This window comes from Pogoniulus pusillus, chromosome 4 (genome assembly GCF_015220805.1).
Source record: "Pogoniulus pusillus isolate bPogPus1 chromosome 4, bPogPus1.pri, whole genome shotgun sequence".
NCBI classification, from domain to species: Eukaryota; Metazoa; Chordata; class Aves; order Piciformes; family Lybiidae; genus Pogoniulus; species Pogoniulus pusillus.
Window position 1 is genome coordinate 47,504,708 of NC_087267.1, and position 24,951 is coordinate 47,529,658.

General features: G+C 61.2%; 1 protein-coding gene across 3 annotated transcripts; it reads left to right on the top strand.

Annotated features, from left to right (window-relative positions):
- The first annotated feature begins 330 nt into the window (after nucleotides 1-330).
- On the top strand, nucleotides 331-21,162 carry LOC135175005 (cadherin-related family member 5-like). Of its 3 annotated transcripts, none has more exons than XM_064142797.1 (17): nucleotides 331-657; nucleotides 2,970-3,039; nucleotides 3,812-3,910; nucleotides 5,442-5,650; nucleotides 7,372-7,431; nucleotides 7,525-7,617; nucleotides 8,424-8,510; nucleotides 8,651-8,761; nucleotides 11,510-11,680; nucleotides 11,778-11,868; nucleotides 13,938-14,044; nucleotides 15,077-15,277; nucleotides 15,969-16,133; nucleotides 16,750-16,828; nucleotides 17,547-17,744; nucleotides 19,254-19,274; nucleotides 20,551-21,162. In XM_064142797.1, exons 1-17 carry the CDS (start codon nucleotides 622-624, stop codon nucleotides 20,598-20,600), a joined length of 1,848 nt encoding a protein of 615 aa, XP_063998867.1. In that variant the 5' UTR covers nucleotides 331-621; the 3' UTR covers nucleotides 20,601-21,162. The 3 variants fall into 3 exon arrangements, with proteins under 3 accessions (XP_063998867.1, XP_063998868.1, XP_063998869.1); XM_064142798.1 differs by having other exon boundaries at nucleotides 17,547-17,741; XM_064142799.1 differs by lacking the exons at nucleotides 17,547-17,744; nucleotides 19,254-19,274; nucleotides 20,551-21,162 and having other exon boundaries at nucleotides 15,995-16,133.
- The last annotated feature ends 3,789 nt before the right edge of the window (nucleotides 21,163-24,951 follow it).

A 24,951-nucleotide genomic window follows, 5' to 3' on the forward strand; every position in this document is an offset into this window, starting at 1 on the left:
ACTGCAAGGACATCGAAGAGCTGCAGCAGGTCCAGAGAAGGGCAACGAAGCTGGGGAAGGGTCTGGAGGGGAAGGAGAAGAGGAAAGGGTCTGGAGAAGAGGGGAGAGGGAGGAGAGGAAAAGGTCTGGAGGAGAGGGAGGATGAGGGGAAAAGGTCTGGGGGGGGGAGGAGGAGAGGAAGGGGTCTGGGAGGAGGGAAAAGGGTCTGGAGGAGAGGGAGGAGGAGGGGAAGAGGTCTGGAGGAGGGAGGGGGAGGAGGAGGGGAAAAGGTCTGGAGGAGAGGGGGGAGGAGGAGGGGAAAGGGTCTGGAGGAGAGGGGGGAGGAGGAAAGGAAAGGGTCTGGAGGACTCCCGAGGACCAGCTAAGAGACCTGAGGGGGTCCAGGCTGGAGAGAAGAAGGCTGAGGGGAGACCTTTTGGCTCACTGCAGCATCCTTTAGAGCAGGCTGGAGCCGAGCAGGCACCGAGGTCTCCTCCAGAGTCACGGCATGAGGAGGAAAACAGCCTCAGGTGGCAGCGGGAGAGGTTTTAGCCTGGCCCACGAGGAGGAATCTCCTCCCCTTGAGGGCTGCCAAGGCAGTGGCGGAGTCCTCGCCCCTGGAGGGCTTCCAGAGCCGCACGGATGCGGCGCTGGGCACCTCGCAGCGCTGCCTTAAGGGTGAGACTTCGCCTCGGAGGTCTTCTTCAGCCCAAACCTTCTCCATGCCACCCCCCTCAGGACCCTGTAGGTGGCTCTGTCCCTCCGTGTTCCTCCCTCCCCCTTCCCCCCTTCCTTGTCGTCGTGTCCCCCCCCTCCTCCTTGCTGTCCCCGCAGCCGGACGCGCTGATCCTCTTTGTCCCCAAAGCTGCTTAGGAAGGCTCAGGGCCAGGCCAGCCTTGGGGACCTTGCACATGAGTGTCACAGGGGTTGGGTCAGATGTGTCACCTCCCTCCCCACCCCCCCAAAAAAGTGCAGGCAGGGGGGAAGAGAAAGACCCCCCCGAGTAGGGCAGAAAGTAGAGGCAGGGCAGGCAGGAGAGAGCTTTAGGTGGGTGGAGAAGCCTCAAGTCAAGGAGCAGAGGCAGGAAAGAGCCTCAAGGAGGTCAGGAAGTAGAAGGCAGGAAACCTTCAGGCAGGGGTGGAAGTGCAGGCAGGAGAGACCCCAAGGTAGGGCAAGAAGTAGAGGCAGGGCAGGCAGGAGAGACCTATAGGTAGGTGGAGAAGTACAGGCAGGAGAGGCCCTCAGGTAGGTCAAAAAGTACAGGCAGGGCAGGCAGGAGAGATGCTCAGGTAGGGGAGGAAGTAGAGGCAGGAGAGACCCTCAGGTAGGTCAATAAGTGCAGGCAGGGCAGGCAGGAGAGATGCTCAGGTAGGGGAGGAAGTAGAGACAGGAGAGACCCTCAGGTAGGTCAATAAGTGCAGGCAGGGCAGGCAGGAGAGATTCCCCAGGTAGGATAGGAACAGGCAGGAGAGACTCTGAAAGAAGGTCAAGGAGTACAGGCAGGAGAGACCCTCACATAGGGTAGGAAGTACAGGCAGGGCAGGCAGGTGATACTTTCAGGCAGCCCAAATGGTGCAGGCAGGTGCTAGTCCTGGCTGCCCAGGAAGTACAGGCAGGAGAGGTGGTGAAAGCAGGTGAGAGCTGGGACAGGCAGAGCAGGCAGGAGAGACCCCCCTCCAGGTAGTACAGGCAGGGTAGGAAGGGCAGGGCACAGGATACCCCAAAGTGGGCAGGCAGCTGAGACCCTCAGGTGGGGCAGAAACTGCAGGCAGGGAAAGCAGCAAGTACAGGCAGGGCAGGCACAAGAGCCACCACCCCCCAGGTAGGTCAAGAAGTCCAGGCAGGAGTTACCTTCGAGTAGGGCAGGAAGTACAGGCAGGGGACAAGCTCAGGTAGGACAAGAAGTACAGGCAAGGCAGGCAGGAGGTAGCTTCAAGTAGGTCAAGAAGTACAGGCAGGAGATACATACCAGGCAGGTCAGTGCAGGCAGAAGACCCCCTCCAGGCAGTGCAGGCAGGGTGGTACAGGCAGCGGAGACCCCCAGGCAGCGCAGACCCCCAGGCAGCGCACGCAGCGCTCCCCCCCCGCCCCCCCGGACAGGGCAATACAAGCAGCAGGGACCACCCCCACCCCCCCCTCCCCCTGCAAGCAGCGCAGGTGGTACAAGCAGGGGGAGGTAAGAGGCAGGGAGGTGCGGGCAGGGCAGGCAGCAGCTCCGCCCCCCCCCTCCATCACCTCTGATCCTTTCCCCCCCGCCCTGCCCTGGGCAGGGGCAGCAGCGCCGGGGGCGGCGGCGCCGGCAGGTAAAAAAAAGGAGGGGGGGTGGATTTTGAGGGGGTGCAGAGGGGTTTGAGGGGGGTCTAACGTCGGGGGGTTGGATCCCAGGGGGTGTGGGAGCTGTGGTTGATTTTGGGAGGGGAGCTGAGTGCGGTAGGAGGAAGGGGGGGGGGGGAAGAGTACATAAGGTCCCCCCCCACGAGGGTGAGTGGGTGGTAGGGTGCACCCTAACTAGGGCAGTGGGGAAATGGGGGGACCCCCTCCCCAATTTAGCATGGTACTGGGGTGGGGGTGGGTAATGTGTCAAGGTGGCAGATGGAGGGTGCCCCCCCCCCCCAAATCACCCTTCCCCCTGCCCTAATTAAGTGGAGAGTTAATTGGGGTGGGGGGTGGGGCAGCGCAGCCAGATGGTGTTTGGGTGTCTCCCCCCCAGCAAGTTGGGGGGGGCCTTGGGAAGGAGTTAAGGGGTAGAGGGGTCTCAAGGGTTGGGGGAGGGTCTCCCAGTCCCCTTTTGGGGGTGCGGGGGGGTCTCCCAGTCTTCTTTTTGGGGTGGGGGTGTTATTGGGGAGAGATGGAGAAGGGGCCATGGGAGGGGTCACAGGGAGGGGGAGCACTGAGGGGTGTTCTAGGGGGACGTGGTGGGTGGGCGTGAGGGGTCGTGGGGGGAGGGGACACGGGGGGAGGGGACTCGAGGGGACCTGCATGTCCCACAGGGACCTGGCGCGGGCACTTTGCTCCCCCCAGCACCGGGGCCCGGCCGCCCCCCCCCACCCAACCAGGCCGGTGAGACCTCCCCCCCCAACCTGGGCACAGGCATGGGGACACTGGGATGGGGACCCCGGGGGAAGGGGGCATTGGGGTGGGAACCTCAGGGATGGGGACCCCAAGGGAAGGGGACACTGGGATGGGGACCCCAAGGGAAGGGGGCATTGGGGTGGGAACCTCAGGGATGGGGACCCCAAGGGAAGGGGGCATTGGGGTGGGAACCTCAGGGATGGGGACCCCAAGGGAAGGGGGCATTGGGGTGGGGACCTCAGGGATGGGGACCCCAAGGGAAGGGGACATCGGGGTGGGGACCCCAAGGGAAGGGGACATCGGGGTGGGGACCCCAAGGGAAGAGGACACTGGGATGGGGACCCCAAGGGAAGGGGACACTGGGATGGGGACTCCAAGGGAAGAAGACCCCAGGGAAAGGGGGCCCTGGGCTGGGGCCCCTGGGGCAGAGGACAGGGCTGGGGCTGGAGACCCCAAAGGTGGAGATTCCAAAGGTTGGGGGACACTGAGAGGGGGACCCTAAAGGTGGGGACAGGAAGGGGGACATGGACATGGGGACACTGGGATGGGGACTTTGGGGCTGAGGACTTGCCCCTGGGGGATCTCAGAGGTGAGGACATGGGTGGGGACATCACAGACACCCACACGTGGGGTCCCAGAAGATAGGGACCTGCCCGGAGACCAGGGCTGGTGGGACAGAGGGTGTGGGGGTCACAGGGAACAAGGGACAGGGGCACAGAGCCAGCTCTGATGCCACCTTCTTCTTCCACCCTGACTGCAGGCTGCCACCGAGGTCCCCATCCCTGGACCCTTGTCCCCATGGCGGCAAGGTCCTGCCTGGTTCTTCTGGCTGCCTGCCTGGCACTGCAGCTGGCCACAGGTGAGTGGGGGCACTGGGGGCACTGGTGGGGCTGAGGGTCTGGACCATGGGCACATGGAGGTGGGGAGGCAAGGGACACAGTCACCAGGCAAGGGGCACCTGGGGAAGGGAAGCCTGGAGATGAAGGACCTTGGAGACCTGGGGCTGGGGACCTTGGAGGTGGCAACCATGAGGGATGAAGGACCTTGGAGACCTGGGGACTTTGGAGGTGACAACCATGAGGGATGAAGTACCTTGGAGGTGGGGACCCAGAGGACAGGGTCATTAGGAGGGGGGGAGGACCCTAGGTGTGGCAGCCATGAGAGATGGGGACTCAGGGGACAGGGTCACCAAGGAATGATGACTTGGGGAAGAGGACCCTGGAGATGAAGGACCATGGAGATGGGGACCCTGCAGGTAGGGACCCAGGGGACATTAGAGGTGGCAGCTATGGAAGACTGGGACTGAAGGGACAGGGCCACCAGGGAATGGTGACCTTGGGAAGGCAAACCTGGAGTTGGAGCCTCAAAAATGGACACTTGGGTGTAGGAGACCCAGGGGGACAGCACCTACGTGGAGATAGAGGTCCAGGGATGGGGACCTACAGGTGTGGGAACCAAGGGGTGGGCACAGTGGAGCTGTGGACATGGAGACATTAAGGGATGGAGACCTCGGGATGGGGTTATGAGGACCTTAAGTCGTGGAGGCCTGAGGATGGAGATCTAAGAATGGGAACATGAGGACCTTAAGGTGTGGGGATCTTAATGGAGACCTACAGGTGAAGATCTGGAGATGTTTGTCTAGGAGGCAGAAATGACCATCAGGAGATGGGGACCTTAAGCCATGGAGATCTGGGGGTGGGGACTACAAGATCTGGAGGCCTTAAGTCACAGAGATCTGAGGATGGGGACATGGAGAGTACAAGATATGGAGACCTTAGGCCACAGAGATCTGGGGATGGGGACTTGAGGATATGGAGACCTTAAGTCATGGAGATCTGGAGTTAGGGACCTGGGGACTTCAAGATCTGGAGGCCTTAAGCCATGGAGATCTGGGGATGGGGGCTTGAAGATGTGGAGGCTTTAAGCCATGGAGATCTGGGGATGGAGAGCTGAAGATGTGGAGACCTTGAGTCATAGAGATCTGAGGATGGGGACATGGAGACCTTAAGTCATGGAGATCTGAGGATGGGGACATGGAGACCTTAAACCATGGAGATCTGAGGATGGGGACATGGAGACCTTAAGTCATGGAGATCTGAGGATGGGGACATGGAGACCTTAAACCATGGAGATCTGAGGATGGGGACATGGAGACCTTAAGTCATGGAGATCTGAGGATGGGGACATGGAGACCTTAAACCATGGAGATATGGGGATGGGGTCATGGAGACCTTAAGCAATGGAGATCTGGGGGTGGGGACACGAGTACCTTAGCTCATGGAGACCAGGGGGTGTAGCTCTAGGGATGTCCACCTGGGCCATCAGGGGCTGAGAAGCCAGGGGCCAGGGTGCAGGAGGTAACCAGGCCTGTGTCCTGCCGGTGGCCACAGCTGGAGGCGATGGTTGCAGCAGCTTCGGGAACCTCTTCACGGAGATCATGGAGAACAGTGCCCACGGGAGCTTGGTGGCCCAGCTGCCAGGGGACACTGGCAGTGGGGGGCTCCAGCTCTGCCTGGCTGGTGACGACGCCGTCTGGTTCTACCTGGATGGTCGCAGCATCCGGCTCAACGTCTCGGCAGGGAGGACGCTGGACCGGGAGGTGATGCTCCTTGACCTGGCCATCGTGGTGGCCTCCTTCTTGAGTCCTCCTAGGCCCATCCTTGGTCCATCCTGACTTCATCCACCCTGCCTCTGTCCATCCCATGGCTGCCCACCAGCCATCCTGTGTCCATCCTGTGTCCATCCTGTATCCATCCTGTGTCCATCCTGTGTCCATCCTCCCTCCCTCCATCCTGTGTCCATCCTCCCTCCCTCCATCCTGTGTCCATCCTCCCTCCCTCCATCCTGTGTCCATCCTCCCTCCCTCCATCCTGTGTCCATCCTCCCTCTGTCCTGTATCTATCCTGTGTCCAACCTCCCTCCCTCCATCCTCCCTCCATCCTCTATCCATCCTGTGTCCAGCCTCCCTCCATCCATCCTCTATCCATCCTGTGTCCAACCTCCCTCCATCCATTCTGTGTCCATTTTCCCTCCATCCTGTGTCCAACCACCATCCTGTGTCCAACCACCATCCTGTGTCCAACCTCCCTCCATCCATCCTCCCTCCTTCCTGTGTCCATCCATCCTCCCTCCTTCCTGTATCCATCCATCCTCCCTCCTTCCTGTATCCATCCATCCTCCCTCCTTCCTGTATCCATCCATCCTCCCTCCTTCCTGTGTCCATCCATCCTCCCTCCTTCCTGTGTCCATCCATCCTCCCTCCTTCCTGTGTCCATCCATCCTCCCTCCTTCCTGTGTCCATCCATCCTCCCTCCTTCCTGTATCTATCCTGTGTCCATACTGTATCTATCTGTGTCCATCCTGTGTCCAACCTCCCTCCCTCTATCCTCCCTCTATCCTCCCTCTATCCTCCCTCTATCCTCCCTCTATCCTCCCTCTATCCTCCCTCTATCCTCCCTCTATCCTCCCTCTATCCTCCCTCTATCCTCCCTCTATCCTCCCTCTATCCTCCCTCTATCCTCCCTCTATCCTCCCTCTATCCTCCCTCTATCCTCCCTCTATCCTCCCTCTATCCTGTGTCCATCCTCCCTCTATCCTCCCTCTATCCTGTGTCCATCCTCTCACCATCTTGTATCTATCTGTGTCCATCCTGTGTCCAGCCTCCCTCCCTTCATCCTGTGTCCAACCTCCTTCCATCCTCTGTCCATCCCACACCCTTCCCATCTTTATCTGTCAACCATTCTGGAACCATCTAATATCCACTTGGATCCTTCTTCCATTCACCCTGTGTCCAATCTCTGTCCATTTTCTATCCATCTTCTCTCTGTCCTGTGTCCATTGTCCAATCATCTTGGGTCCACCTGGCTCCATCCTCCATCCATCCTGTTTCCATTGTCCAATCATCCTGGATCCCTCTTGGGTCCACCTGGCTCCATCCTCCACCCACCCTAGGTCCATTTTGCATCCGTCCATCCCATGATCATCCCATGTCCATCCCCCAACCACCCTTGATCCACCTGGCTCTGTAGTCCAACCATCAGCTCCATCCACTCAGGCTCCATCCTCCACCAATCTTGGCTCCATCCTTCATCCATTCTCCAGCCATCCTGTGTCCATCCATCCCATCTCCATCCTGTATCCCTTCTGGGTCCACCTAGCTCCATCCTCCACCATCCTGAGTCCACCTTGCATCCATCTTCAGTTCCCTCCCACCTCCTTTCCATCCCATCTCTACCTCCTACAACCTCATCCAATGAATATCTCTGACCCTCCAACCCCTGGAGGTGTCCTCCTCACCCAACCCTTTGTGCCCCTTTGCAGGAGCTGGAGTCTCCAGTGCTGATGGTGGCCCTGACGTGTGCTGAAGATGGCTTCTCCCCGGTATGGCCACCAAAGGTTGCCCTCAAAGGGTGGTAGATGCCCAATGGGCAACTGTCCCACCTTGGACCAACCACCTCCTGTGTTCTCCGGCAGGTTGAGTATCGGATCATTGTCCAGGTCCTCAACGAGAATGACAACAGACCTCACTTTCAGGGGGCCACTGTCCTCACCCACAACATCAGTGAGGTGCTGGCGTGGGCCACCATGGGCCTGGGGACAGGGGTGGGCATCAGGAGAAGGATGGCTGTGGGCATGGGTTGGGAATGGGATGGAGATTGGCATGGGGAGGAAGAAAAAGGGTGGTGATGGACCACCAGGACCATCGTGGTCCTAGGGATGGGTACCAGGACCACCATGGGCCTGGGGACAGGGATGGGCATCAGAAGAGTGGCCATGGGATGGGCATGGGGAGGAGGAAAAAGGGTGATGATAGGCTGTCAGGATCACCGTGGTGGTGGGGGACAGGGATGGGCACTGGGAGAAGGATGGGCATGGGGTGAAGATGGGCATAAGGATGAGGACAGAGGTGATGATGGGCCACCAGAACCACTGTGGTCATGGAGAATAGGGATGGGGACAGAGATGGTGGTCACCCAGAGGGGATGGAGACACTCGAGAGGAGATGAGGTCACCCTAAAGGGTTGACATCATCCAAGAGGAGATGAGGATGCACTAGAGAAGATGGAGGGGGACACCCAAGAGAGACAGGGACACCTAAGGGGGTTGGAGGCACCCAAGAGAGGATGAGGTCACCCCAGAGAAGGAGGGGAGGACACCCAAGAGGAGGGTAGGACACCCAAGAGGGGTTGGGGCTACCCGAAAAGGGAATGAAGATCACCCAAGAAGAGTTAAGGTCCCCCAGAAGGGTGATGGAGACCCCCAAGAGAAGCTGGAAAGCCCCAAGAGGGGGTGAGGTGCCTTTAGGTGGCTCTGGGGCCAGCAGGGCTGGGGTTGGCAGCGGGCCCCACTGGCTGACAGCAGCTGCCCACCAGCTGGCAGCCGTGCACTCGGTGGTGTTCAGCGCGCAGGCGGAGGACGCGGACGGGGACACCTTGATGTACGTCATCGACACGGCCTCGGTGAGCCCCCTGCGGGGTGGGCATGGGGAGGGAGGGACAGACGAGGCCACGGGGAGGAGGAGGTGGCAGGGCTGAAAGGATGGAGGCATTTCCAGCCCCATCTGCCAAGCTCTTGAGTGCCACCCTCGCCTTGTGCCCAGCCTGACGCCAGGTTCTTCCGGATCGACCTGCCCAACAGCGGGAAGGTGGTGCTGGCACGGGCGCTGGACTTCGAGAGCAGGCAGCAGCTGGAGGTGGTGGTCACAGCCGTGGTGAGAACCTCCACACAGGAGCCCAACCTTTCACCCCCCCTACCCCTGCTTTAGTTCACCAGCATGGAGATATGGAGCTGTGTGTTGGTGCCAAGGTCTTCCTGGCTGCCCCTGGGGCTTCTCTGTGCAGCCTGGGGCACTCTCTGGCCTTTGGCCCTCCCATCTCCACACCATGGGCTTGTGTTCCTCGTGGCCATCCCACCTCCATTCCATGGTCTTGTGTCCATGCCACCTTCATTCCATGTCCTTGTGTCCATCCCACCTCCATTCTGTGGTCTTGTGTTCTTGTGTCCATCCCATCTCCATTCCATGTCCTCATGTCACCCATGTCCATCCCACATCCATTCCATGTTCTTGTGTCCATCCCACCTCCGTTCCATGTCTTTGTGTTCCTCATGTCCATCCCACCTCCATTCCATGTCCTTGTGTCCATCCCACCTCCATTCCATGTCCTTGTGTCCATCCCACCTCCATTCTGTGGTCTTGTGTTCTTGTGTCCATCCCACCTCCATTCCATGTCCTTGTGTCCATCCCATCTCCATTTCACATTCCATGTCTTTGTGTCACTCATTTCCACCCAACCTCCATTCCATGTCCTTGTGTCCATCCCACCTCCATTCCATGTCCTTGTGTCCATCCCACCTCCATTCTGTGGTCTTGTGTTCTTGTGTCCATCCCACCTCCATTCCATGTCCTTGTGTCCATCCCATCTCCATTTCACATTCCATGTCTTTGTGTCACTCATTTCCACCCAACCTCCATTCCATGTCCTTGTGTCCATCCCACCTCCATTCCATGTCCTCGTGTCCCTCATGTCCACCCCACTTCCATTCCCTGTCCTTGTGTCCCTCATGTCCATCCCATGGTCTCGTGGCCCTCATGTCCCTGCCACCTTCCTACCATGTCTTTGTCCCCCTCGTGTCCATACCCATGCCCCTTTTATCCCTGCCACCTCCACCCCATGATGTTCCTCTTGCCCATCCTATCTCCACCCTCTGTCCTTGTGTCCTTCATGTCCCTGCATCCATCACTTCCATCCTGTGTCCCTGCCATCAGCCATGGCTCTGGGCTCCTCATGCCCACCTTGTGCCCCTCTGCCTCCTCTGGTCCCTGTCCTCACCCTCTGTGTCCCTGCATCCATCACTTCCATCCCATGTCCCTCGTGTCCCTGCCACCAGCCATGGCTCTGGGCTCCTCATGCCCACCCTGTGCCCCTCTGCCTCCCCCAGGTCCCTGTCCCCACCCTCTGTGTCCCTCGTGTCCCTGCTGTCCCTGCTAATTGGGGGTGACATGATCCCATCAGCCACCATCACCTGCCCTCAATCCCCCTCATTTCCCTAATGGGCACCTGGCTGTCACCTCCTCCACCCCCTGGTGACAGCGGCCATCACCCGGGTGGGGAAGGGCACCTCCCCCCTCTGCCACCTGCTGCCACCCACCCTGGGGTGAGATCCCCCTGTTGATGGTCCTTGTTCCACGGAGGTCATTGTCCCATGGTTGTCCTTGTCCCTTGAAGGTCTCTATGCCATGGCACCCTTGTCCCATGGTGGTCCTTGTCCCCCTGAGGTCCCTGTGCTGCAGACCCTTCTGTCTGGGTGGGGGTGGGGGTAGGTCGGGGGTGATCCCCATGTTGATGGTCCTTGTTCCATGGAGGTCATTGTCCCATGGCTGTCCTTGTCCCTTGAAGGTCTCTATGCCATGGTGGTCCTTACGCCATGGTGGTCCTTACGCCATGGTGGTCCTTACGCCATGGTGGTCCTTGTGCCATGGTGGTCCTTGTCCCCCTGAGGTGCCTGTGCTGCAGACCCTTGTGCCTGGGGAGGGAGATCCCCCTGTTGATGGTCCTTGTTCCACGGAGGTCATTGTCCCATGGTTGTCCTTGTCCCTTGAAGGTCTCTATGCCATGGGCACCCTTGTCCCCTTGAGGTCCCCCTGTTGAGGGTCCTTGTTCCATGGAGGTCATTGTCCCATGGCTGTCCTTGTCCCTTGTAGGTCCTTGTCCCCCTGAGGTCCCTGTGCTGCAGACCCTTCTGTCTGGGCGGGGGTGGGGGTAGGTTGGGGGTGAGATCCCCCTGTTGATGGTCCTTGTTCCACGGAGGTCCTTGTCCCCCTGAGGTCCCTGTGCTGCAGACCCTTGTGCCTGGGGAGGGAGATCCCCCATGTTGATGGTCCTTGTTCCATGGAGGTCATTGTCCCATGGCTGTCCTTGTCCCTTGAAGGTCTCTATGCCATGGTGGTCCTTGTGCCATGGTGGTCCTTGTCCCCCTGAGGTCCCTGTGCTGCAGACCCTTGTGCCTGGTGTGGGGGGGTGTGAGATCCCCCTGTTGATGGTCCTTGTTCCATGGTGGTCTTTGTCCCATAGTTGTCCTTGTCCCTTGAAGGTCTCTATGCCATGGGCACCCTTGTCCCCTTGAGGTCCCCCTGTTGATGGTCCTTGTTCCACGGAGGTCATTGTCCCATGGCTGTCCTTGTCCCTTGAAGGTCTCTATGCCATGGAGGTCCTTGTTCCATGGAGGTCCTTGTGCCATGGTGGTCCTTGTCCCCCTGAGGTGCCTGTGCTGCAGCCCCTTGTGCCCGGGGGGGTGGGTGGGGTGGGGATGAGTTCCCTCTCTGCTGAGCTCCTCCGCAGCTCCCTTCTGCACCTCCTCCGCTGGGATCGCCCCGCAGCAGGGCGCTGAGCTTCTCTTCCCTCGTGCCCTCCCCCGCCCCGGCTGTGCCCTGTGCCCACCGCCGCGTGCCCACCCCCAGGAGATGAACACCAAGGAGCGGTTCAACGCCTCTGCCCGCGTGCGGGTCAACGTGCTGGACGGCGACGACCAGTACCCGCGCTTCCTGCCCTGCGCCCCCCGCGCCCACCACGGCCTCACCGTCTGCACCAGCCCCATCTACACCGCCAACGTCACCGAGGGGCAGCTCCAGGTGGGGCACGCTCGGGTTAGGGTGCCCACTGAGGGCCTTGTGCCTTGGGAGGGGGTTGCTGAGATGGATTTGTTGCCCTTCGTCCCCCTCCGAGCAGGGAGGGCCTCTGAGCTTCAGCCCAGGCTCTGTCTACGCTGAGGATGGGGACAGGGGCTTGAGGGCTGCCATCACCTACGCGCTGCTGGCAGGTATGGGCAGGGAGCTGTGGGCACCTGGCGGTGGGTGGGCAGGGATGGGTGGGTGTAGATGTGTGAGCGTAGATGGGTGGGCATGGAGATATGAGCCTGGATGGGTGGGCATGGCATGGTTGGGCATGGATATATGAGCCTGGATGGGTGGGCATGGCATGGCATGGTTGGGCATGGAGATATGAGCCTGGATGGGTGGGCATGGCATGGCATGGTTGGGCATGGAGATATGAGCCTGGATGGGTGGGCATGGCATGGCATGGTTGGGCATGGAGATATGAGCCTGGATGGGTGGGCATGGCATGGCATGGTTGGGCATGGAGATATGAGCCTGGATGGGTGGGCATGGCATGGCAGGGCATGGAGATATGAGCTTGGATGGGTGGGCATGGTATGGCAGGGCATGGAGATATGAGCTTGGATGGGTGGGCATGGCATGGTTGGGCATGGAAATGTGAGCCTGGATGGGTGGGCATGGTATGGCAGGGCATGGAGATATGAGCTTGGATGGGTGGGCATGGAGATGTGATCTTGGATGGGTGGGCATGCTATGGTTGAGTATGGAGATGTGATCTTGGATGGGTGGGCATGCTATGGTTGAGTATGGAGATATGAGCTTGGATGGGTGGGCATGGCATGGTTGGGCATGGAAATGTGAGCCTGGATGGGTGGGCATGGTATGGCAGGGCATGGAGATATGAGCTTGGATGGGTGGGCATGGCATGGTTGGGCATAGACATGAGTGGGCAGGGATGGGTGGGTGTGAACGTGTGAGCATGGATGGGTGGGCATGGACATGGTTGAGTAGGCATGGTTTGGCATGGACATATGGGCATGGCTGGGTGGGCATGGACATGGTGGGGCAGGGATGGTTGGTCATGGACAGTTGGGTATGGACATGAGTGGATGTGGCTGAGCATGGGTATATGGGCATGGATGGTTGGGCATGAACGTGAGTGGCTAGGGATGGGTGGGCATGGTTGGGCATGGATGGATGGGCATGGACATGGGTGGACATGAACACAAGGAGGTAGACACATGGGCATGGGTGGGCAGGGATGCATAGGCATGGTCTGATGGACATGGGTGGGCAGGGCTGAGTGGGCATGAGTGGACAGGGATGCATGGGCATGGACACAAGGAGGTGGACCCATGGACATTAGTGGGTATAGGTAGATGGGCATGGGTGGTTATGGACATAGGTGGGCACAGACAGATGGGGCATGGGTGGCCATAGACATGAGGACATGGACCCATAGGTGTGAGTGGATGTGGGCATGGGTGGATGGGCACAAGTGGTGATGGAGACATGGACATAGGTGGGCAGGGATGAGTGGGCATGGGTGGGTGGACATGGGTTGCAGGGTAGGGATGGGTGGGCATAGACATGGGTGGGCATGGAAGGAGGTGAGCAGAGACAAGTGGACATGGTGGGCATGGTCAGATTGGCATGGGTGGGAAGGAGCAGGCAGGTATGGGTAGACATTGGACGTGGGTAGGCATGGATGTGGGCGTGGGCATGAGAACGAGGACACGGGTGGGCACGGATAGGTAGGCATGGGCATAGTTGTGGAGGGTTCCTGGTGCCAACACCCCCCAATCTCTGGTGCAGAGGGTGCCAGTGTGCCCATACCAGGACCAGGAGGGTTTGGGGATGATGATGCCCATACTGGGGGTGGTGCCCACACCAGTCCAATCCAATTGCTGGGATCCAATTGTGTAAAGGGATTGAACGGGGAGGGGGTGGTGTGGCCCTAATCCCCCTCCCAGCCCTTCCCAGCCCGGAGTGCTTGGGGGTGGGGGAGCTACCTGATGACCTGAGTGGGTGGGGAGGTCATGCCCTCATAGGTGGGCACCAAAGGGTGGCATCTGAGAGGTCCACATCCCCCCCCCCCCCCCATCCCCATATTGATGCTCAAAGTGAGGTGGGAACAAGACCCTGAGGATGTCCCTTTAGGGGAAGGAGTTTCCCACAGTTCTCTGGGGTAGTGGTGGGGTCTGGGAGGGGGGGACAGGGGTGGGGGTCCCCATTTTAGGTCTTGTTGTCCCCCTCCAAACCCCCTCCCCAGGTCAGGAGAGCAGCAGGTTCCACATTGACAACATGACAGGAGCCATCACCTTGGTGAGGGCCGTGGAGAGCAGCAGGAGGACTCCAGCCATCAGCCTCAGCGTCATGGTGGGACTGGCAAGGGCACTGGGAGGTGGTGGTGGGCACTGGGAGGTGGTGGTGGGCACTGGGAGGTGGTGGCAGAGGGATAATGGGGGTGGGGGGAATGGTTGGGGAGATGCTGGATGGAGGATGCTGGGTGAAGGATGCTGGAGGGGATGGTGGGGATGTGGGTGAGGGAAGTGTGGGGAGAGGGAGGTTGATGGAGAGAGGGAGGATGCCTGGGGTGAAGGAGGGCTGAGGGGATGGAGGCTCCTGGAGAGAGGGAGGATGCCTGGGGGGAAGGAGAGCTGAGGGGATGGAGGCTCCTGGAGGGATGGAGGATGCCTGGGGGGAAGGAGAGCTGAGGGGATGGAGGTTTCTGGAGGGATGGAGGATGCCTGGGGGGAAGGAGAGCTGAGGAGATGGAGGCTCCTGGAGGGATGGAGGATGGCTGGGGGGAAGGAGGTGATGAAGGGTACCCAGGGAGATGGTGGCACCCAAGGACATGCCCAAGGAGATGGTGGATGTCTTGGGTGAAGGATGTTTGAGGAGATAGATGGTACCCAGGGAGATGCTGGCACCTGCAGACACAGAGGTGCCCAGGAGGGAGATTGCCCAAGGTCTTGGTTGGAGGATGTTTGAGGAGACAGGCAGAGATGTGGAGATGCCCAGGGAGATGTTGGCACCCAAGGGCATGGAGATGCCCAAGAAGAGGATGGATGTGAAGAGTGTTTGAGGAGATAGATGGTGCCCAGGGACATGCTGGCACCTGGGGGCACAGAGATGCCCAGGGAGATGGATGATGCTGAGTGAGATAGTGACAGGCAGAGATGTGGAGATGCTCAGGGAGATGTTGGCACTCAAGGGCATGGAGATGCCCAGGAAGATGTTGGCAGCCAACAAACTGATGGCGCCTGGAGGTGTGAGGTGGTGCCCAGAGCTGAGGAACCCTCTGATGATGCTGCTCCTGGTGGTGCTGCTGGTTGGCATCCATGGTTGGCAGGAGGTCAGAGGTGGTTGGCAGGAGGCCAGAGGTGGGTGCCAACCTTTTCTCCTCAGGCTTCACAGGTGAATGATGCCAACAAGTACGCAGTGACCCAGGCAGTGGTGAGGGTGCTGGCTGCCAATCGCTACCCACCCCGCTTTGCCCGCCCCTCCTACCAGGCCTTTGTGCCTGCCGGTGCCCGCGAGGCTGCCCTGCTCCTCACCTTTGGTGGCAACGTGCTGGCACTGCGTGCCCATGACCCTGACTTCCCTGAGGTGAGCACTGGGGTGGGCATGGCTTGGCTATGAGATGGGCACTGGGGTGGGTATGGAGTTGTCATGGCATGGGCATGGGAGTGGGTGTGGGGTTGGCACGGGGTGGGTATGAGATGGGCCATGGGGTGGGTATGGGGCAGGTACAGGATGGGCACTGGAGTGGTTGTGGGGTTGGCATGGGGTGGGTATGAGAGGGGCACTGGGGTGGGTATGGGGTGAGTATGGGGTTGGCATAGGATGAGATGAGCACTAGGATGGATGTGGGGTTGGCATGGGGTGGGTATGGGATGGGTATGAGATAGGCACGGGGGTGGGTGTGGGGTTGGCATGGAATGGATGTGGGATGGGTATGAGATGGGTACAGGGGATGGGCATGGAGAAGGTGTGGAGTGGGCAGGGATGCAAGCAGCAGCTTGGGCATGGGCAGGCTTGCAGGCAGGGATGTGGGCACAGGTGTGGGTTTGGCTGTGGGCAGGGGATGTGGGCACAGGGATGTGGGCAGGGTGTGGGCACAGGCAGGGCACGCAGGCAGAGATGTGAGTAGAGATTTGGGGTTGGTAGTGAGCAGGGGATGTGGGCACAGGCAGGGCACACAGGCAAAGATGTCAGCAGAGGTTTGGGGTTGGCTGTGGGCAGGGATGTGGGCACAGGCAGGGGCGTGGGCAGGGCCTGAGGAGGGTCCCCCCCGCAGGGGGTGAACCCCCAGGTGCGGTACAGTCTGCAGCTGCCCAGTGCCAACCAGAGCCAGGGGCACCCCCACGGGCACGGCCACCACCAGCTCTTCCAGGTGATGCCCAACGGCTTAGTGGTGGCCAGAGCTGACCTCCTGCGACCTGCCCAGACCTACCACCTGCAGGTGGGTACTGAGGGGGCACTGGGGGCACTGGGGGGGGGGGGGGGTACAGTGGGTACCAGGGAGGTGGAAGGACTTCGGGATGTTTGGGTACTGCTGGCACTGGAGGGGCACAAGGGAGAGAACTGAAGGGCACTGGGGGTGATAAGGGGAGTGGGGAGGTGTGAGGGTGGGGGTATAGGAGGTACTGGTGGCACTGGGGGGGCACTGGGGGGCACTGGGAGAAGCAGGTAGGTGGCAGGGAGAGATGAAGGTCACTGGGGGCATGGAAGGGGCACTGGGTAGGGAACTGGGGGGCACTGGGTAGGGAACTGGGGGGCACTGGGAGAAGCAGGTAGGTGGGGGGGGAGATGAAAGGGTATAGGGGGCACTGGGGGCAAGGAAGGGGCACTGAGTGTGGTACTGGGGGGTACTGGGAAGTGCTGGAGTGGCACCTGGAAGCAGTGGAGACCTGATGGGGGAGGGTGGCACCAGCAGGGCACCAAGGTAGGGGTTGGGATGCACCAAGAGGGAACTGGGAGCGACTGGAGAGGAGATGGGGGGGGGGGGTGGAGGGGAGGGTGACTGGTGAGAGCCCCCCCCAGGCCCCCAGTGCTACCAGTTTGGGTGCCCACCTCAGGTACTGGCACGGGATGAGGAGTCGGGGGAGACCTCCAACACCACTGTGGAGCTGGAGGTGCTGTGGCCAGGGCAGGCAGGTACGGGCTGGGGGCACTGGGGGGGTACTGGCTGCCACCCCCCCACTGCCCCCCACCCCCACAACGGGGGGGATCTATTGTGCCCCCATTATGCCATCCCCTCCCCCCCCCCCAAAGGCTCCATGGTGCCCTGCTGCCCTATGCCCCCTCCCCCCCCAAATGGGATCCCTTGTGCCTCATTGTCCTGTGACCCCCCCAGACTGATGTCCCCTGTGCCCCATTGACCTCTGACCCCCCCCAGATTGGTGTCCCCTGTGCCCCATTGACCTCTGACCCCCCCAGATTGGTGTCCCCTGTGCCCCATTGACCTCTGACCCCCCCAAAATGGGGTGTCCTGTGCCCCATTCTCCTGTGCCCCCCAAAATGTGCTCCTCTGTGCCCTGCTGCCCTCTGACCCCCCCACATTGGTTTCTCCTGTGCCCCATTGACCTCTGACCCCCCCCAAAATGTGCTCCCCTGTGCCCTGCTGCTCTCTGAGCCCCCCCAGACTGATGTCCCTTGTGCCCCATTCTCCTGTGCCCCCCCAGATTGGTGTCCCCTGTGCCCCATTGTCCTCTGACCCCCCCCCAAAATTGTGTCCCCAGTACCCTGCTGCCCTGTGACCCTCCCCCAAAATCTCTTTCCCCCTGCCCCCCCTTTTTCCCTGTGCCCCCCCAAATCGATCTCCTCAGCCCCCCCTAACTCTTACCTCTGTCTCCTCCTCTCCCCCCCCCCCCAGCTCCCCGAGACCCTTCTGAAGTGGGGGGGTCAGGCCGAACCCCTTTAAACCCAGGGATTCTGGGGGGGGGGCCTGGGGGCCCTTCTGCTCCTGACCATCACCATCCTCTTCCTCGCCCTGAGGGTGCTGAGGAAGAGGCAGAGGCAGCAGCAGACAGCAGACAGAGCAGCTCTGGCCATCGAGAAGCACCCCAACGTGGTAGGGCAACCCCAAAACCCAGACCCCCCCCCCAGACCCCCCTCCAGTTAAAATCCTTCCTCCTCAACCCCTAAACCTGCCCTCTCCTTGCACCCCAATATGACTCTCCCCATCCCCCCTCCATAAGGCTCTCCCCTCCCAATAAGACTCTGCCCCCCCCAGTGTGCCCCCCCCATATGACTCTGACCCCCCCAATATGGCTCTTGTTCCCCCCCCAGTATGCCCCCCCCAATATGGCTCTGCCCCCTCCAATATGACTCTTGTCCCCCCTCCCAGTATTCCCCCCACCAATATGGTTCTTGTTCCCCCCCCTCAATATGTCCCCCCCTCAGTATGGTTCTTGTCCCCCCCCAACATGACTCTTGTCCCCCCCCCAATATGGCTCTGCCCCCCCAATATGCCCCCACCAATATGGTTCTTGTTCCCCCCCCATATGCCCCCCTAATATGGCTCTGCCCCCCCAGTATGCCCCCACCAATATGGTTCTTGTTCCCCCCCAGTATGTCCCCCCCCAATATGGCTCTGCCCCCCCAGTATGCCCCCACCAATATGGTTCTTGTTCCCCCCCCCCAGTATGCCCCCACCAATATGGTTCTTGTTCCCCCCCCAATATGCCTCCCCAATATGGCTCTGCCCCCCCCCAATACGGTTCTTGTCCCCCCCCAGTATGTCCTCCCCAATACAGCTCTGCCCCCCCAGTATGCCCCCACCAATATGGTTCTTGTTCCCCCCCAATGTGTCCCCCCCAATATGCCTCTTGTCCCCCCCAATATGGCTCTGCCCCCCCCAATATATCCCCACCAATATGGTTCTTGTCCCCCCCCCCAATATGCCCCCCCATATGGCTCTTGTCCCCCCCCAGTAAGACTCTACCCCCCTCAATATGACTCTTCCCCCAATAAGGCCCTTCCTGCCCCCCCCCAAATATGAGTGTCCCCCCCAATAAGCCTCTCCCCACCCTTTATGACTCCCCCCCCATACGACTGCCCCCCCAAAATGACTCTCCACCCCCCCTCCATAAGGCTCTCCCTTCCCAATAAGACTCTACCCCCCCAGTATGCCCCCCCAGTATGGCTCTTGTTCCCCCCCCAATATGGCTCTGAGCCCCCCCAGTATGCCCCCCCCAATATGGCTCTTGGCCTGCCCCAATAAGGCTCTGCCCCCCCCAATATGACTCTCCCCTCCCCTCTATAAGGCTCTCCCCCCCCATAAGGCTCTCCCCTCCCCATGAGGCTAGACCCCCCCAGTTCCCCCCCCAATCCTCCCAGCCCCCCAGATTCCACCCCCACCCCTCCAAACTTTCCTTCTTCACCCCCAAATCCCCCCCCAAGACCCCTAAATCCCCCCCCCCCCCAGTTCTTGGCTCCACATCTCAGGGGGGTTGGGCTTATAATCTTGGGGGGGGGTCCCTAAATTTGGGGTTGAGGGAGGGGGAGTCTAAAAAAGGGGGGTACAGTCCCACCCCCCCACCCCCATGTAACTCCTGTGCCCCCCCCCCCCCCCCAACAGAGCCTGAGGTGGTTCCAGCCGGTGAGTTTTTGGGGTGGGGGTCCAAGTGACATCCCCCCCCCGCAAAACTGCCCCCCCCCTATCAGTGGAATGAGGTGGGGGGGAAGGGGGGAGTCTCATGGCGGGGGGAGGTCTCAAGGAGGGGGTTTCAGGGGGAGGGTGTCAAGGAGGGGGGTTCATTGTGGGGGTCTCAAGGGGGGAGGTCCCATGGGGAGGGTCTCAAGGGGGGGTCTCATAGGGGGAGTCTCAAGGAGGGGAGGGTCTCACGGGGGGGGCCTCAAAAGGGGGGTCTCATGGGGGGCATTGCATGGGGGGAGTCTAAAGGGGGGGGGTCCCATGGGGGGGTCTCATGGGGGGCATTGCATGGGGGGTGTCTAAAGGGGGGGTCTCATGGGGGGGGTCTCATGGGGGGTGTCTAAAGGGGGGGTCTCATGGGGGGGAGTCTCATGGGGGGCATTGCATGGGGGGTGTCTAAAGGGGGGGTCTCATGGGGGGGTCTCATGGGGGGTGTCTAAAGGGGGGGGTCTCATGGGGGGAGTCTCATGGGGGGCATTGCATGGGGGGAGTCTAAAGGGGGGGGGGTCTCATGGGGGGAGTCTTATGGGGGGCATTGCATGGGGGGAGTCTAAAGGGGGGGGGTCTCATGGGGGGAGTCTTATGGGGGGCATTGCATGGGGGGAGTCTAAAGGGGGGGAGTCTCATGGGGAGAGTCTCATGGGGGGCATTGCATGGGGGGAGTCTAAAGGGGGGGGGTCTCATGGGGGGAGTCTCATGGGGGGCATTGCATGGGGGGAGTCTAAAGGGGGGGTCCCATGGGGGGGCATTGCATGGGGGGTGTCTAAAGGGGGGGTCTCATGGGGGGCATTGCATGGGGATGTCTAAAGGGGAGGTCCCATGGGGGGAGTCTCATGGGGGGCATTGCATGGGGGAGTCTAAAGGGGGTTCCCAGGGGGGAGTCTCATGGGGGGCATTGCATGGGGGTGTCTAAAGGGGGGGGCCCCATGGGGGGGTCTCATGGGGGGCATTGCATGGGGGGAGTCTAAAGGGGGGGTCCCATGGGGGGAGTCTCATGGGGGGCATTGCATGGGGGGTGTCTAAAGGGGGGGCCCCATGGGGGGGTCTCATGGGGGGCATTGCATGGGGGGGGGTCTAAAGGGGGAGGGTCTCATTGGGAAGACTCGGGGGGGGGGTCTCATGCTGGGGAGGGCTCTATGGTGATGTGGGGGAGGGGAATGTCGCGGGGGGGGGGTCCCTGACGTTTGTTTTTCTCTCTATGTGTGCCCCCCCCCCCCAACAGGTCCCTGCTGGCAAATCCCCTCCGAGCCCCCCCAGCCTCTATTACCCTAACGAAGGCTACAGCGATGGGGGGGCCGGAGAGGGACCCCCCCCTCAACCTCCCCCTCCCCCTCCAGCCCCTCAACCACCCCCTCCCCCCCCCAAAAATCCCCTCCCCAAACCTCAGGCCAATTCCCTGGCGGGGGTGGGGGCTGTGGGGAACCCGGGGGGGTCCCCAGTAAGAAGTCGAGAAGCATCCCCGGAGAGTTCCCCCCCGCCCCCTCCCCCCCCCCCAGTCAGTCCCAGTCCTCCCAGTCCGTCTCTAGAAGCCTCTGGGGGGGGCTGTGGGGAGGGGGGAGGGGGCAGCAGCCCAAACTTGCCTGGGGGGGGGCTGGTGGGGGGGGGGTCGGCGCGGCGGAGGGGGACCCCCGGGGGTGTTGCCGGCGTTGGAGGAGGTGAGCGAGGAGAGCCTGGAGGAAGTGGGGGGGGAGACTGGGGGGGCACTGGGAGGAGACCCCAGGGTGCCCCCCCCGGCCCTGATGCAGCTGCTGGAGGACTCCATCGAGTGCTGAAGTGGGGGGGGAAGGGGCGGGGGGGCAGTGGGTTTGGCACCAATAAAGGCGTTGGGATGGCACCGGTGAAGAGGGTGCAGTATGGGGGGGGGGGGCACTGGGTGGGCACTGGGAGGTACTGAGGGGGTACTGGGATGCACTGAGTGGGTACTGGGATGCACTGGGAGGTAGTGAGTGGGCACTGGGATGCGCTGGGAGGTAGTGAGTGGGCACTGGGATGCACTGGGATGCGCTGAGTGGGCACTGGGATGCGCTGGGAGGTAGTGAGTGGGCACTGGGATGCACTGGGAGGTAGTGAGTGGGCACTGGGATGCACTGAGTGGGTACTGGGATGCACTGGGATGCACTGGGAGGTAGTGAGTGGGCACTGGGATGCACTGGGATGCGCTGAGTGGGCACTGGGATGCACTGGGAGGTAGTGAGTGGGCACTGAGATGCGCTGAGTGGGCACTGGGATGCACTGGGAGGTAGTGAGTGGGCACTGAGATGCGCTGAGTGGGCACTGGGATGCACTGGGAGGTAGTGAGTGGGCACTAAGATGCACTGAGTGGGTACTGGGATGCACTGGGAGGTAGTGAGTGGGCACTGGGATGCACTGAGTGGGCACTGGGATGCGCTGGGAGGTAGTGAGTGGGCACTGGGATGCACTGAGTGGGCACTGGGATGCACTGAGTGGGTACTGGGATGCACTGGGAGGTAATGAGTGGGCACTGGGATGCACTGAGTGGGTACTGGGATGCACTGGGAGGTAGTGAGTGGGCACTAAGATGCACTGAGTGGGTACTGGGATGCACTGGGAGGTAGTGAGTGGGCACTGGGATGCACTGAGTGGGCACTGGGATGCGCTGGGATGCACTGAGTGGGCACTGGGATGCACTGAGTGGGCACTGGGATGCACTGAGTGGGTACTGGGATGCACTGGGAGGTAGTGAGTGGGCACTGGGATGCACTGAGTGGGTACTGGGATGCACTGAGTGGGTACTGGGATGCACTGGGAGGTAGTGAGTGGGCACTGGGATGCACTGAGTGGGTACTGGGATGCACTGAGTGGGTACTGGGATGCACTGGGAGGTAGTGAGTGGGCACTGGGATGCACTGAGTGGGTACTGGGATGCACTGAGTGGGTACTGGGATGCACTGGGAGGTAGTGAGTGGGCACTGGGATGCGCTGAGTGGGTACTGGGATGCACTGGGAGGTAGTGAGTGGGCACTGGGATGCGCTGAGTGGGTACTGGGATGCACTGGGATGCGCTGAGTGGGCGCTGGGATGCGCTGGGGGGTACTGGGATGCACTGGTCCGGGGCAGTAGGTGGCACTGGTGGGTACTGGGAAGTACTGGGGACGCCCCGCCCCTCCCCACGTGGACTTTTCCCGCGCTGAGCCTGACTGGCCACGCCCCATATGGGCGTGGTCCAGGTGGGGGCCACGCCTCTTAAAGGGGCCACGCTGAGCAAAATGGGGATGCACTGGGAGGGCACTGGGATGCACTGGGGAGGAACTGGGAGGGGACTGGGATACACTGGGAGGACTCCCAGTGCCTTCCCAGTGCTCCTTCAGTGCTTGCCAGTGCAGCCTCACTGCCTGCCCAGTGCTTCCTGGTACCCTCCCAGTGCCCACCCAGTGCCTGCTCACAGCTCTTCCAGGGTCCCTTGGGTGCCACATTGGGTCCTTTGGGTGCCATGAGGGTGCCCTGGGTGCTACATTGGGTCCTCTGGGTGCCACATTGGACTCCCTTCGATGCTGTGGGGGTCCTCTGGGTGCCACACTGGAGTCCCTCGTGTGCCATGGGGGTACCCTGGGTGCCACCCTGGAGTCCCTTGGGTGCCGTGGGGGTGCCCTGGGTGCCAGGTTGGGCCTATTGGGTGCTATGAGGATCCCTTGGGTGCCACTTTGGGGTCCTTCGAGTGCCATGCAGGTGCTGCTGGGTGCCATGAGAGTGCCCTGGGTGCCAATGTGTCACCCTTGGGTGCCCTCTGCATGTCCCTGGGTGCCCTCTGGGCTTAAGCTGCTTCTGTGTCCCTGTCACTAATCCCTGCAGCAGCCACTGCCAGCACCCAGGGTGGGCTGGTGGCTACTGGGAGCACTGGGGTGTACTGGGAGCAGCGTACTGGGGTCACTGATGTGCCCTGGGGTCACTGGTGTGCACTGGGAGCAGTGTACTGGGGTCACTGGTGTGTACTGGTGTCACTGGTGTGCACTGGGAGCACTGGCGGGTACTGGGAGCAGTGCACTGGGGTCACTGGTGTGTACTGGTGTCACTGGTGTGCACTAGGAGCAGTGCACTGGGGTCACTGGTGTGCACTGGGAGCACTGGCGGGTACTGGGAGCAGTGCACTGGGGTCACTGGGGTGTACTGGGAGCACTGGTGTGCACTGGGAGCAGTGTACTGGGAGCACTCCCAATTTCCCCCCCCCCAATTTCCCCCCCCCCAATTTCCCCCCCCCCAATTTCCCCCCCCCCAATTTCCCCCCCCCAATTTCCCCCCCCAATTTCCCCCCCCCAATTTCCCCCCCCCAATTTCCCCCCCCCCCAATTTCCCCCCCCCAATTTCCCCCCCCCCAATTTCCCCCCCCCAATTTCCCCCCCCCAATTTCCCCCCCCAATTTCCCCCCCCCCAATTTCCCCCCCTCCAATTTCCCCCCTCAATTTCCCCCCCTCATTTCCCCCCCCCAATTTCCCCCCCCCAATTTTCCCCCCATTTCCCCCCCCCCATTTCCCCCCCCATTTCCCCTCCATTTTAACTCCCCAATTTTCCCCCTCATTTCCCCCCCAATTTTACTCCCCCCCATTTTTCTCTCCCCCCATTTCCCCCCCCATTTTCTGCTCCTCCCCCCCCCATAAATAGCCTGGCAGCCCCCATTAATCCCTGCTTAATCCCCAGCAGCTGCCAGGGCTGAGAAAGGCCCTTTGAGGGGGAGGGGAAACGGACCGGGGGGGGGGGCGGAAAAGGGGTGGGGGGAGGCTCACACAACCCTCCCAGTCCATCCCAGTCCCCTCCCAGTCCCCACACACTCCCTCTCTATTTCCCTGCCCCCCCCCACCCCGCCTCAAATTCCCCCCCCCCCCCTTAAAAGCATCCAGAGAAGCAGCGACAGAAGCCACCAAAAGCGGACCCCCCCCATTAATTAAGGACACCCCCGTTAATTAACGACCTCACCTCTTAATTAGCGACCCCCCATTAATTAACGACCCCCCCATTAATTAACGACCTCCCCTCCAATTAAGCTTTCCTTTGATAATTAACTTGGACCCCCCCCCCCCCCGATAATTAACTGGGACCCCCCCCCCCCCCCGTATTAATTGGGTTGGACTCCTCCCATGGAGACCCCCCCTGAGGTCGCCCCCCCAGGGTTTGGGGTGTCCCCCCCCCCCCCCAGGGCCACGACTCGCAGCGCTACAGCGGGCGGCAGGGAAGGTAACTGGGAGGACTGGGATGGGTTGAGGGAGGGACTGGGATGGGTTGGGAACGGGGGGGGCGGCATGGATGGGGGGAAGCGGGAAGTAGGGGGGGGATAATGGGATGGGGGGAATGGGGATGGAGGGGGGAAAGAATGGGGGGGGATTGAGGGACTGGGATGGGGAGAAGGGAACTGGGATGGGGAGAAGGGAACTGGGATGGGGGAGAAGGGAACTGGGATGGGGGGACTGGGATTGAGGGGAACTGGGATGGGGAGAAGGGAACTGGGATTGAGGGACTGGGATAGAGGGGAACTGGGATGGAGAGAAGGGAACTGGGATGGGGGAGACTGGGATAGAGGGGAACTGGGATGGGGAGAAGGGAACTGGGATAGGGGAGGCTGGGATTGAGGGGACTGGGATGGGGAGAAGGGAACTGGGATAGGGGAGGCTGG